This window comes from Habropoda laboriosa, unplaced genomic scaffold, assembly GCF_001263275.1.
Source record: "Habropoda laboriosa isolate 0110345459 unplaced genomic scaffold, ASM126327v1 scaffold2, whole genome shotgun sequence".
Taxonomy (NCBI): Eukaryota; Metazoa; Arthropoda; class Insecta; order Hymenoptera; family Apidae; genus Habropoda; species Habropoda laboriosa.
Window position 1 is genome coordinate 4,229,270 of NW_017100190.1, and position 13,285 is coordinate 4,242,554.

The following is a 13,285-nucleotide window of genomic DNA, read 5'->3' on the forward strand; positions in this document are numbered from 1 at the left end:
AAATGATTACTCGCAAAGTGGGTAACAAAAATATATTTATTCAACCAATAATACTTAAACTAATTTTAGATGTAAGGCGATACGATGCGCGTAGAAAGGAAGTCTACGACCCTTTTTCGGGGCTCCCTTAAGTAGCCCCTTTTCCCTGGGAAAGTCCCAGGAAGTGTGGGCGCAATACTCTTGTCCTCGAGGGCGAAGAATCGAGAGATGTTTGGAAAAAGGGCCAAGAGTCGTCAGGACTAAGTGCGTGGCCCTCCGTGACGGTCGCCACAGTTAGCAATACGAATGTTTGTGCGAGAAAGTCCGACGAAGCTGTCGCGAAATCGATTGTGCAACTTCGCGGTTTCCACTTCTCGAGGATGCAATAACAAACACACCGAGTCTTTCGCATAAATTACCAGCTACCTGCTAATCACCCTGTCTGCGCGTAAAAAACCATCGAGAATTCGCGTAATCAACCACAACAGGTTTGAGTGTGCAGGAGTATCGACGAAGAAGTTGTTGCAAAAAAATGTGGATCGTTTTCGAACGAAGTTTTACGGTACAAGCGGAGAATTTCCCAACGATGGGAAATATCGCCGGTCGAATTGGCAGGCGGGTGTTCATTGATTTCACGGTTGCCAAAAGTATCGTGTAACCGCATCGGAAATATCGGTTTTTGGTTCGTTAGATCATTGTCAATGTCTATCTTGGAGCGCGACGATGCACGGAAATAACGTATCTCTGAGATCGCTGCCAATAAAAACCGATTTTCGTCAAGTGGTTGGGAACCTTGCCGCTAATTTGCATTCAAATTACTCGATACTATTAAGAGACGTTACCTAAACCTAAACATTTCTTCTCGTTTACATTGGCGAGCTGAAAATCCACTCGAATCTGCCGCGTTAAATGAAATTCGTTCTTATCTTCTGAACGCGAATACCTCGTTGATTGATCAAACGAACAGAAATTAAACGCCAGGATGCTCGAAAGTTTATCGCGTAAGTCGACAGATAAATTTCGTTTATTTTATCGATTATTTCATATCTTTATTTATACTTTGTATCGCGAGCTTACCGATGATACGCTCTAATTCGTAACGTAAGGAGTTTTCGTATTAAATTGATCGATTCATCGTAGATCCACGTCGTGTGAAATAAATCAAGGGATTCGGTCAGAATTGTTCGCGTTGGCTCGGTAGAAACTGTGTTTCACCGGTAAACTCACGATACAGCGATCCAGAATCGCAGGGTTCGGTCGTTGTGAATGTAATCGGAGCGAAGAAAGGACAAACGGCCGTTAAACACGGTGTCAATCCACGGAAGAGGGTTTTCACAAGGCGGTACTCACTTTGAAGCTGTTGTATCGTGGCCTGATATTCAGCTAGTTTCTCGTCCACGTAATCCTGACTCTGGTTGGCTATTATTTCCGCGGTGCTTGGCCCGCTGAATTCCTCTTCTGCCTGCGTGGGATCCAGAGGCACTCCGACGTATTCGTAATCGCCGGGTCTGTACGTCCCGATCATGTACTCCGGTGGTCCGGCGACTAGAGGCGAAGACGCGCCACTTTCCATCGAGCTCTGTTAGAAACGAGGCGCAGAGAAGAGAAATTAAACCGTCGACGATATTGAGAAGGAATTGTTTCGCGCAGAAAGCTAGGAAGAACGCCATTTACAATTTGTGGAAACGTCCGATGCCTCGAAAATGAACGCTCGTGTTTGTAGACGTAGAAGTTTGTACGAGAAAGATAGAAACGCTGCGTCAAATGCAGAATCTTATACATAGGGTGTCTTACTTGAGTTGAACACCTGAATTATTTTCACTGGCGTTGAAAGTAAGAATAAAATGATTTAAGAGAAGTTCAGATGGTTTCAGTCATCTTGAGTGAAAGGTCATTCCAAGGTCACCGGCGTTTGCTTTTGTCGCAATTTAAGGTCACCTGAAGGTCACGATGTCGCAGGTCGTTGGATTCGTCCTGACATAAACTACAATATTACTTTACAGAAAAGCGATGTTAACGAGCAAAAAACGACGACGACCTTGAAACGACCTTGAGAAACCTCTCTTGTTGTTATCAAACGCATGTCCTGAAACCATACAAACTCTTCTTAGCCGTCTTCCTCTCACTTTCAACGGTAGATCGACGGAGATCGATGCACGTGTGTTTCTACGATTCTACGATTGCGTTCTAGCCAGTTCTTGCGGTAGGTCACTTTCGTTTGAAAGAAAACGTGCTGCAGGTAGACGTTTGCGTTCGAGGGAGATCACGGTTGTTGTTCCACAATGCATGGAAAATGTTCGAAGAGCGATAAACGAATGTTAATTTAAGTTTATCTTAACGTGAATCATCGGTTCAAACGCGAGCTTCTCTAACGAGATGATAACGCAGCCGCATTCTTTACTTTTAACCGCTGTTGCTTAGTTATTAATTGATTATCGCGAAATGTCGCCTTGCAATTTCTTGATCGTTCGATGGAATTTTTTGTTAGCTGTTTTTACCGTGTTTCAGTATTCCGGTATTTTGAGGATTTTAATATCTTGACATTTCACAAGTTTGCTATTTTTAAGCTTCGATGTTTTCATATTTTGGAGACTTAATATCTCGATATTTTACAATTTTCCTATTTTTAAGGTTTGATATTTGAAAATTTGATTAATCTCTGAATTTCGGCACTTTCAAGCTTCAGTATTTTTACTGTCCAGACATTTCAGAATTTCCGTATTTCAGTTATCCTTTTCAGCTCTAATATTTCAATATTTCACTATTTTCAGGACTTTACGAAAATCGGTATTTCAACTGTCACAGTACTCCTCCATTATTCTAATATTTCAATACTCGTTTCACATCCAACAATCGTTCAAACTGCAACGTGGCAACTCGCAGCTCGCTCGATGACACATTTAATCGGTAATTATATAAACATTTCCCAGAAACTCGCGTCCGTCTTGCGTTCAACGAGCGCATAAATTTTCGCGGTTGGCCTAATACCTGCTGTCTCGCAGATTCACAGCTCCCGACAGACGGGAGAAAAATTGCGACACGTGTAAACGAATATTCTCAGATTCTTCGAGAGGGAAGGCTTATCGATACGGCCAATCTCCCGACAGAAATTTCTGCGAGAAAGTCCGACGAAGCTGTCGCGAAATCGATTGTGCAACTTCGCGGTTTCCACTTCTCGAGGATGCAATAACAAACACACCGAGTCTTTCGCATAAATTACCAGCTACCTGCTAATCACCCTGTCTGCGCGTAAAAAACCATCGAGAATTCGCGTAATCAACCGCAACAGGTTTGAGTGTGCAGGAGTATCGACGAAGAAGTTGTTGCAAAAAAATGTGGATCGTTTTCGAACGAAGTTTTACGGTACAAGCGGAGAATTTCCCAACGATGGGAAATATCGCCGGTCGAATTGGCAGGCGGGTGTTCATTGATTTCACGGTTGCCAAAAGTATCGTGTAACCGCATCGGAAATATCGGTTTTTGGTTCGTTAGATCATTGTCAATGTCTATCTTGGAGCGCGACGATGCACGGAAATAACGTATCTCTGAGATCGCTGCCAATAAAAACCGATTTTCGTCAAGTGGTTGGGAACCTTGCCGCTAATTTGCATTCAAATTACTCGATACTATTAAGAGACGTTACCTAAACCTAAACATTTCTTCTCGTTTACATTGGCGAGCTGAAAATCCACTCGAATCTGCCGCGTTAAATGAAATTCGTTCTTATCTTCTGAACGCGAATACCTCGTTGATTGATCAAACGAACAGAAATTAAACGCCAGGATGCTCGAAAGTTTATCGCGTAAGTCGACAGATAAATTTCGTTTATTTTATCGATTATTTCATATCTTTATTTATACTTTGTATCGCGAGCTTACCGATGATACGCTCTAATTCGTAACGTAAGGAGTTTTCGTATTAAATTGATCGATTCATCGTAGATCCACGTCGTGTGAAATAAATCAAGGGATTCGGTCAGAATTGTTCGCGTTGGCTCGGTAGAAACTGTGTTTCACCGGTAAACTCACGATACAGCGATCCAGAATCGCAGGGTTCGGTCGTTGTGAATGTAATCGGAGCGAAGAAAGGACAAACGGCCGTTAAACACGGTGTCAATCCACGGAAGAGGGTTTTCACAAGGCGGTACTCACTTTGAAGCTGTTGTATCGTGGCCTGATATTCAGCTAGTTTCTCGTCCACGTAATCCTGACTCTGGTTGGCTATTATTTCCGCGGTGCTTGGCCCGCTGAATTCCTCTTCTGCCTGCGTGGGATCCAGAGGCACTCCGACGTATTCGTAATCGCCGGGTCTGTACGTCCCGATCATGTACTCCGGTGGTCCGGCGACTAGAGGCGAAGACGCGCCACTTTCCATCGAGCTCTGTTAGAAACGAGGCGCAGAGAAGAGAAATTAAACCGTCGACGATATTGAGAAGGAATTGTTTCGCGCAGAAAGCTAGGAAGAACGCCATTTACAATTTGTGGAAACGTCCGATGCCTCGAAAATGAACGCTCGTGTTTGTAGACGTAGAAGTTTGTACGAGAAAGATAGAAACGCTGCGTCAAATGCAGAATCTTATACATAGGGTGTCTTACTTGAGTTGAACACCTGAATTATTTTCACTGGCGTTGAAAGTAAGAATAAAATGATTTAAGAGAAGTTCAGATGGTTTCAGTCATCTTGAGTGAAAGGTCATTCCAAGGTCACCGGCGTTTGCTTTTGTCGCAATTTAAGGTCACCTGAAGGTCACGATGTCGCAGGTCGTTGGATTCGTCCTGACATAAACTACAATATTACTTTACAGAAAAGAGATGTTAACGAGCAAAAAACGACGACGACCTTGAAACGACCTTGAGAAACCTCTCTTGTTGTTATCAAACGCATGTCCTGAAACCATACAAACTCTTCTTAGCCGTCTTCCTCTCACTTTCAACGGTATCGGAGGTAATAATAATACAACGGAGACAATTCAATCGAGTGGCGACTGAGAAGCGACATGAAACAACTGTCACTTGGTAAATAATTGATCGAGATAGAAAGCAGATCCTTCCGCCTCCGTAAATCTGTTCGCCGTAGTGAAATAGAGAGTGCGTCGAATACTTAAACAAAACGGTACAGTTTATTCCTACGTAAGTTTGAAAAAATGTCCGACTTGCAACCTTTCCTACAGCAAAATGGCCTCCGAGTGCAAACGGTTGAACGTTGAATTCAAGCGAGACACCCTGTATATACCCAGTTCGCAGCGCACACGTGTACTTTTTCATTAATCCAAGTTCCATCCAATTGTACTCTAATTCTGCGAATTTCCTTATCGAGCCGATCATCCTCCAACCTAGTCATCGCTCCGAGATTCTCCAATTGCCCCTTAAAATCGAATCTTATCTCGATTCCATCTACCGCGCGTTCTCCTTTCTGTTCATTTTTACGCCCACATAACACACCGCGATATCCTGCTCGATTTTCCCTTGCGCATCCCCGGCCGTGCTCGATCCTTTCTCCTCGATCGTCACGGACAATCCAGACGCTCGGTCTTTCGCTCGCTACACGCGCGAGTCCTCGCCGCGATTCGATCGCGCCAGCCAACGGTGCATTCACACCTGGCGAGCGTCTCGCAGCGAAACCGGTCGTTGGAACTTGCGTTCGCGGCCTACATTTTATTTAGGTCCCTATTTCGTCGCTGCCTCGCCGAGTTGGACACGCGGGCATGTGGACGAACGAGCCACGGGGCGAGTTTATCGTTCTCTTTGCGTGAAACGAAGACGATTGTTCCGATAGAGAGGTATATTTCGCTGCCACGCGGCGAATTTATCGTTCTCGAAGGAACCTTGCTCGCGTCAACGTTGCAAAAATCTGACGAAGATGATAGTCCTCGCGACGCAGGAAAGAATTCTCATTCAGGTGTGAGAAGAAGAGACGGAGGTATATTTCGTTGCCGCGTGAACGCAAGAGAGCTTGTTATTCGGGAGAGAAAAAGAGAAAGAGTTTGACACGTGTTTCGTGTTTCGAGTACGATTTAACATACGGTTTTGTAGTTTCAAGGCGATGGTGGGTAACAGGCTATCTATGCGTACACACTGATTGGTCCTGTCTATCGGGGTGACTAATGGGGCTAAGAATAAAGTAGATCTCGCTGCGGTCTAGCTACTTTCCACGGAATCTCACGTTTCTATGATTACCCCTGATCGAATGCCTTCGGTTAGAATAACCGGACATAGCGCAAACACTGCATTCCCCGTAGCTGTAGATCCTCTAATGCCAACAAATATGCTTTAATTTAACGTCGGTATCGGGAGAGTACGATATGCTTCTTCGAAATTGATAATACAAATATGTTACGGATCTTAAGGATCTTACGAGAGACTCAGAAATATAAGAACTTGGATTAATCTATCTAAATCCTCATTTTATCGTAATCTGTTATGAAACTTGGCTTCACAATTGCCTCCTTTCTTCTGCAACGAATTTCTCTTCTTTTTTTTTAACCTGTTAACCAGATTCGCCTTTCATACAGAAATCTAATCTCTCCAGATTCTAATTAAAAATTGGTAAAAATTGCAATCAGTGACTTTAATTCTTGGATCTTTAATACAGAGGTAATAGAGCAGTTAGAAATGACCAATCTCTAAATAAATAAATTACCGGCGAACCAACGACGAGTTGACTCAACTTCCCTAGTTAAGAAGTTAAAATCTTTGATACCCCCAAAAGAGAAATTCGTAAACATTTATATAGCGACAGCTGAATCCAGAAATCTCCAATATTCTCAAGATATCCTGCGAACCAACGACGAGTTCACTCATCTTCCTCAGTTAAGAAGTTAACAAATTTTAACACCCCCAAAAAGAAACTCTAAAATCTCACGTAAAGATAGCCTAATCCAGCAAACTCCAATATTATCAAGATATCCTGCGAACCAACGACGAGTTCACTCATCTTCCCCAGTTCGGTAATTAACACTCTTTAATGCCCCCAAAGAGAAACTCAGGCCGATAGAGCCGAATCCAGCAAACTAAGATATCGTGCGAAGCAACGACGAGTTAACTGACCTTCCTCGGTTCAGAAACGAACAAATTTTAACGCCCCAAAAAAGAAACTCGCGGCGATAGATCTGAATCCAGCAAACTCCATTAATATCAAGACATAGTGAATAATACCTGTGTCGGTATGTACGGCCTCGGTGCCTGACTCGAAACAGGAAGCGGCGACGGCCATCTTGGTCTCGGGCATTGAATGTATCCGGTGGGTGATCCAAAAACCGGCGATATCCCGGGAGAAATGGGCATTCCAATAGGTACTGGGCTCATCGGGTGCATCATTCCGGTGTACGTCAACGGTGACGCAGGATGAGCATGATGAACCGGTGTCGGTGGTCCTCGAGCTCGCGGAGGATGAGGTGAGCCCGTTGGACTGAAAGGGGACGGAGGTCGGTATTGGCCAGACACAGAAGGTCTGGCTGTCCAACCACCCCCTGGCCCGGGCTTTCCATGGGGTTTCGACGGCGGCTGCGACATCTCTGGCTATTTCGAAGCTTCTCGCGGCGCACTTCGATCACCTAGCATCGCTGTAAAGGGTAAAACGTGTGAACGAACCAATGGTAACGATCATGATTTTCCTTAATATGTTATTTTTTCGGCATTTAACCCTTTCGTGACATATCCCACTTGAGTACAGAAAGAAACTTTGACGTGAATTCGGTATCCATTGTAGATAAAGTGCAAATTCTTTGGAAAAATTGTTCGATCGCGAAAGGGTTACTGAAAAATTATACCGTGTGCAATGTGAATTGGAAACTTTGTTCCGAGTCATCTAGCTTCGTTGTGAATGGTAAAATGTGTAATTGTTCAGACAGTTTTTTCTGTGAACCAACGGTAACGTTAAGTAATACAGTATTTCTGGGTATTTAACCCTTCTGCGGTATACATCTCACTACACGAAGAAAATTTCATATCAATTCAATATCCATTGTAGATAAAGTGCAAATTCTTTGGAAAAATTGTTCGATCGCGAAAGGGTTACTGAAAAATTATACCGTGTGCAATGTGAATTTGAAATTTTCTTCTAAATCATCTAGCACCTCTGTGAATGGTTAAACGTGTAATTGCCGAGACGATAATTGTCATAATGGTAATTTTCGAGAATAACAATATTCTTCGGTATTCAACCCTTTCGTGACCACTTGAGTCCTCGAAAAACATTGCATCTCGATTCAGTATCCATTGTAGGCAAATTCGCGAAAAAATAATTCGATCACGAAAAAATTCTACCATCTGCAATATCAATTCGAAGCTTTCTTCTATACCCGGGGAACAAAATTGGAACATCTACCGATGACGTAGTATCTAAGCGACGAAGAATGTATCGAGGTAGTAAAGAGACACGACGGATATTAGCGCGTCTATATCGACTGGAATCAGAAGGTATGGAAGTGGAAGCGTGTTGGACGTGTAACGAGCTCTGGGTCGCGTAGTGGCAGTGAGTAGGCAGATTAGGATGGGCAATCGTCCAAAAATCTCTCGAAATAGGCGCTTAGATTGTCTGCCTTCTCGCTGACTTGTGCACGTTAGCGCGTGGACAATGTGTAACGGACAAATCGTGGCGCCGTGCGTGACATTACACAATTCGAAGAGGCACGATGTACGCGGGGAAAAGTTTAACGATACCATTATCTACTTTTTCCACTCTTACTATCGGTCAAATTATGCGCCTACTCCTGTACAAACTAAAATTTCTCTGTCCATGCAAAATCCTCCAACACTGTCCTTTCGCTCTTTCAAAATCAAACTGATTCGATAAAAAAATTCTCTTCTTTATCGTCGCGAATTTTTCAGGTAAGCGATTAGCGCCTGCGAATCAAAATGAAATTTGGATTTTTCGGCGCGGCGAAATTCGCAAGATTCCCGAGAAGGATTGCCAGGAAACATAGGGAAGTTAGCGCAGCGCTGTTACACAGGTCGAAGGTCTAAAGGTTTTTGGCTGGATATCGAGTGTAGGCCGACTAAATATAGCGGCAAATCTATTTCAGAGAGACTCGAGCAGTGCCCACAGACGTGTCCGACACGGCAGGTATATTTGCAACGAGTGCGTCAGATATTTCAGAAAGTGACGCGAATATTAACACCTACAATTAGCCTTGCTTCGTGACATGCGTGAAACCTGCATGGCGCTACCATTGTTCCGCTCTAAGCGCCGCTCCTTCCTTCCGCGCTTTTCTCATTCAAATCCATGCAAACACGCGCAAAATGAAATTTTACAAGGAACAATTCGACGTTTCCCTAAATTCAACTATGTCGTTGTCTGAAAAAATAAACCGAGCAAGAAAAACACGCGAATTCTCGTTGTTTAATTTAGTTAGCAGCATGATCGTGACCCAATTTCTACGATTTCTATCGTTCGACACGAACCACCTCGAGCTTGTGTAAATAAACAGATCGAAGGACGAAGAGCGCAAGGCGGCCTCCCTTTAGGAGTGAGAGACGCGGTGCTGGTCAAAGGCACGCGTCCATTTTGTTCTTGTTAAAGTTCACGAGCGCCATTACGTCGGTAAGCTGCACGAGTTCGTTCCACCGAATTGTAATAAAGATCATCGAGAGGAATCGAGCGCCGGTCTATTTATACCACCGACCACTCGACGCGCAGCGATAAGCTTGCACGTACGTATGAAAAAGCCAGGTTCTTCTTGCGAATAACAAAATACGAAATCGAGGGTTTAATTACGAGAAAGGAAGAAAGAAGAAGAAGAAGAAGAGAGGAGAGGCGTCTCTTGTGCATGATTTACCATAAATAAATATTTAAGAGGTTTTTAATGGTGACCTCGATGGAGGAACGACGAGTTAAGTACGGCCGGTAGGAGAAAAAGAAGTACGAAAGAAGCATTATCTACGGGTGGAAACGAGTTGTTGGCTCGCTGGATCCTGGACCTCGGATGCTGCGTCCAAAAATAAGATTACTGGCGAATTAACGAACAGAAATAGTCTTGGTTGAGAACGGATGCTCCTGACACAGGTTGCTCGTACCGGTTAACCCCGATGGGTAATTACTGTTCGAACTTTCGACCGAGTCGCCCTGTGCGGGATTAACAGCGAGGTGGAACGCGGCGAAGGGACCACCGATGATTTACGAAGGATCACGTTAGGAACTTTTAGGAATGTTCGCCGCTCTGCGGTTACGTTGTATCGATCACTTGATTAAAAAACACTCGAATTACGTGGTTTACGAGTTCGAACGATGTTTCTGTTGTGATAAAAGACGGTATCCATTTTTGGGAATCTTGCGGACTCTGAGGTGCTGGATCGTATCTATCACTCGATAAAAAGCACTTGAAATTCAGTCTGCGAGATCGAAGAATGTTTGTTTTAATTGTGAATACATTTTTCTGGTATCTTTCAATTTGACAGTGTTAACAAATGTTAACATTCTTCTTTCTCGAGGTTAAAGTAGAGAGAAAATATTAAAACAGTACCGAAAGGACGTCGAATCGTTGGCCACGGGCGATCAACGACAATCAGCTGCGTGTAAAACTCCGAGAGAAGAAAGAGGCGAAGAGCACACGGTTTTAGCGACGGTTCCGTTGATCGGATCGTGTGTTCGATCGATCTCGTTTTCGTTTTCTCAGGCTTCGTTTGCCCGAAGGAACATCGGGCACGCGTTCTCGCGTTTACCACCGCGAAACTGTTCGAAACACCGCGATGTTCTCGAAAAAGGGGGTGGTGGTGGTGGTGGGCGCGATCGGTTTTGTAAGTCGGTTTTTCGTAGTACGGTCCACGACGAAGACCACGAAGAGACTGGTGCTGCTCGCTGGTTCATCGGTCCAGGATCCGCTTGCCGCGACATTTATATTTAACTTTGGCGTCGCTCGAGCTTTCGGCTTCGGTTTACCACTCGCCACCATTTCTCTGCTCAACCGTTCCCGTTCTACATTTCCACGTCCCTTTGCCTCGCTTTACGCCCTCGATGCTATCCTCTTCGACGTCGTCATCCCCCTCGTTCCCTCCTTGCTGCGTAGATTCCGAGACCAACAGGGGATCACGCGCCGGTTTCCGTTTTATTATGGGCGCTGAGGTAAGATCGCGGGATTTTCGCTTTATATCGTCGACCAGGATTTCCGGGGGGACTGTTGACGCGTGTGTTCGAAGACACAGGATGCTCGAGAGAATTTGGAAGTTTTTTCAATTTTCGAAGGTTATCGTCAATACTGACTCACGTTAAATTTGGTTAGGCGAATCTAGGAGAATGAAGTTTGTCGGATTTTTCTGCTTTATGTTGAAATAGATATATATGGGAGTCAGAGAAGTATTCGTACCCCAATTGTCATATTTAGGAGATTGATGTTTTTTTTTCAGGATACGAGTTTTGAAATTGTTATCAATGGAAGTGTATCGAGTAAGATTTCCATTGACATAAATTTTGTGTAAAATCTTTCTTCCATTTCTGCCCATAGGTGCTCGGTAGCAGTGTAAATTTTTGATTTATTCACAAAATTGTGGCATTTAGTTATAAAAAATATTCAATATGAGTACATTACAATAATTTACAATAGTTGCAAATTTGAATTTTCGTTATACGACGCTTGGGACGAAGCTTCTACGCTTACTCTTCCAACTAAAAACGTCCTTTCCCACAGATTGTCCGGCTCGAGAAGACGGGTCAAAACTGACCCAGCCTCGCTGACCAACTCTCAAGTGTCGAATCGAACGAGTTTAACGAGTTTGGCATTTCCGGTAACGAGAGCAAAGTTGGAATGATGGATGGAGATGTTTTGAACTTTCGAGTATGATTTGGATAGGTGTTACTAATGGATGAGTGTGAGGCAAGCATGGAGGAGGAGCCACCGGAAGTTGACAGCTGAGGCCTGTGAAGTTGATGAGCGCCTTGACCTCTTTGTGTTTACCGAGAACCTATTTCCAGCCGTTTACTACGGCACTTTTTATTTCCAACTATTATTCGATAAATATTCTACAAATATACAAATCTCGATCCATCGAACAAGCTTTTCCAAAATAGATCTTCTAGAAATTTTAATACATCAAATGGAGAAAATCACGAAGATTTATTCTAGTCATTTCCCAAATCAGATTTCTGTCGATTCAAGCTACAACCTTATCAGATCCTTGTCACTTCTCGTTCAAAATTTTCACGTGACACACTCCGAACAGAGAAATCCGATTTTATCAGAAATTATCACTGCTGATAATCTCGCTTTCCCTCCGTGTACCTCGAGTTGATAAGCTTTCCTCGACAGCCAGTCACAGAGCTCTTCTGAAATAAGTAAGATACGTCAGGTTCATCCTAGAAACGAACCACGATAAGTGCAGATTCCTACCATGAAATCCACTCTTACCAACGGTCGATTCACGTTCAATTGCACCCAGTCAACAAAAGGCGCTCAATTCAAGCTCCGTTTAAAAAAGCTCTTATCGTAACAGAGGCAAATATCGATTCGCGTAACTTTTAACAAACTTCGACGTGTGAGCTTCTTTTTTTTTTAACCTTTTTCTTACGAAGAAAAACGACACACCATCGACAGCTTGTGAAGAAACTTTTTCCCTCCTATATCCATCTGCGGGATAACGAAACCAGACGACATTAAGCCGTTCCACAAATCGAACTCCGTTTACCTATCTTTATATCGACGCCCTCCCTCTCTCATCGAAATACAACCGTTCTCCGGCAGACTGTACGAAACACGCGACAAAATCCCATAGAAACTGCGTAGAAAGTTTTACGACTGTGTCGAGTATCGAGATTCTCGAGATATCGCCGAGATTGGTCAATTTCGCGTTTCGACGAAAGCTCGGGAAACGATGTTTTTCGCGGGGATTTGCCGCGTTCGCGGAAAATATTAACAGTTTCGCGGGTATAATTGAATCTCGGGATAGTCCTCGCCCTCTTCGTTGCTTTCACGGCGTCGACCAATGCAGAAACGCGAGACACCGTAAAGTTATTTTAACCGTGGGTGCTTGGGAGCGATGCAGTTGAGGAATTTTCATCGTCGGTCCAGCCCCGGACGGATTTTACGAGGGCGAACTTTACGATAAGCTGGCCTTTTCTCGCGACTCCCAGGCTCGTTCGCCTCGCAATCTCCTCGACTTTGCGTTCTCGTTAAGAGGAAGACGAGTGGTCGCTGTGTGTCTCGGGGAAGAAAAAACTGTGGAGAAAGAGGGAGAAGAGAAGGACGAGGATTAAGAGGGAAGGGAGCGCGAGGCATAAAGCTTGAAAGCTTATCGAGTTCGTTTCTGTTCTGACAGAGTGTAGATTCGCGGCTTTCTCCGACGATGCGGGAGGATATTACGTTTGAAAATGACGGTGT

The 13,285-nt window shown here is 44.0% G+C and overlaps 1 protein-coding gene across 1 annotated transcript; it reads right to left on the minus strand.

The window, feature by feature from the left end:
- Nucleotides 1–1,015: 1,015 nt before the first annotated feature.
- Nucleotides 1,016–10,469, minus strand: LOC108579899 (basic proline-rich protein-like). The gene is made up of 5 exons (XM_017943518.1): nucleotides 10,439–10,469; nucleotides 7,134–7,540; nucleotides 4,131–4,359; nucleotides 1,330–1,524; nucleotides 1,016–1,068 (listed from the first exon to the last, which is right to left on the minus strand). The coding sequence occupies exons 2-5, from the start codon at nucleotides 7,488–7,490 to the stop codon at nucleotides 1,016–1,018; spliced, it is 834 nt and encodes a 277-aa protein (XP_017799007.1). The 5' UTR covers nucleotides 7,491–7,540; nucleotides 10,439–10,469.
- Nucleotides 10,470–13,285: the final 2,816 nt, after the last annotated feature.

Excerpts from the sequence above, each read along its gene's own strand:
- LOC108579899 (XM_017943518.1), bottom strand. The coding sequence starts at position 7,490 with ATGTCGCAGCCGCCGTCGAAACCCCATGGAAAGCCCGGGCCAGGGGGT. Across the intron at positions 1,525-4,130 it reads CACGATACAACAGCTTCAAA|TCGCCGGACCACCGGAGTAC; the intron begins GTGAGTACCGCC and ends CTTCGCCTCTAG. Across the intron at positions 1,069-1,329 it reads CACGATACAACAGCTTCAAA|AGCGTATCATCGGTAAGCTC; the intron begins GTGAGTACCGCC and ends GTTACGAATTAG.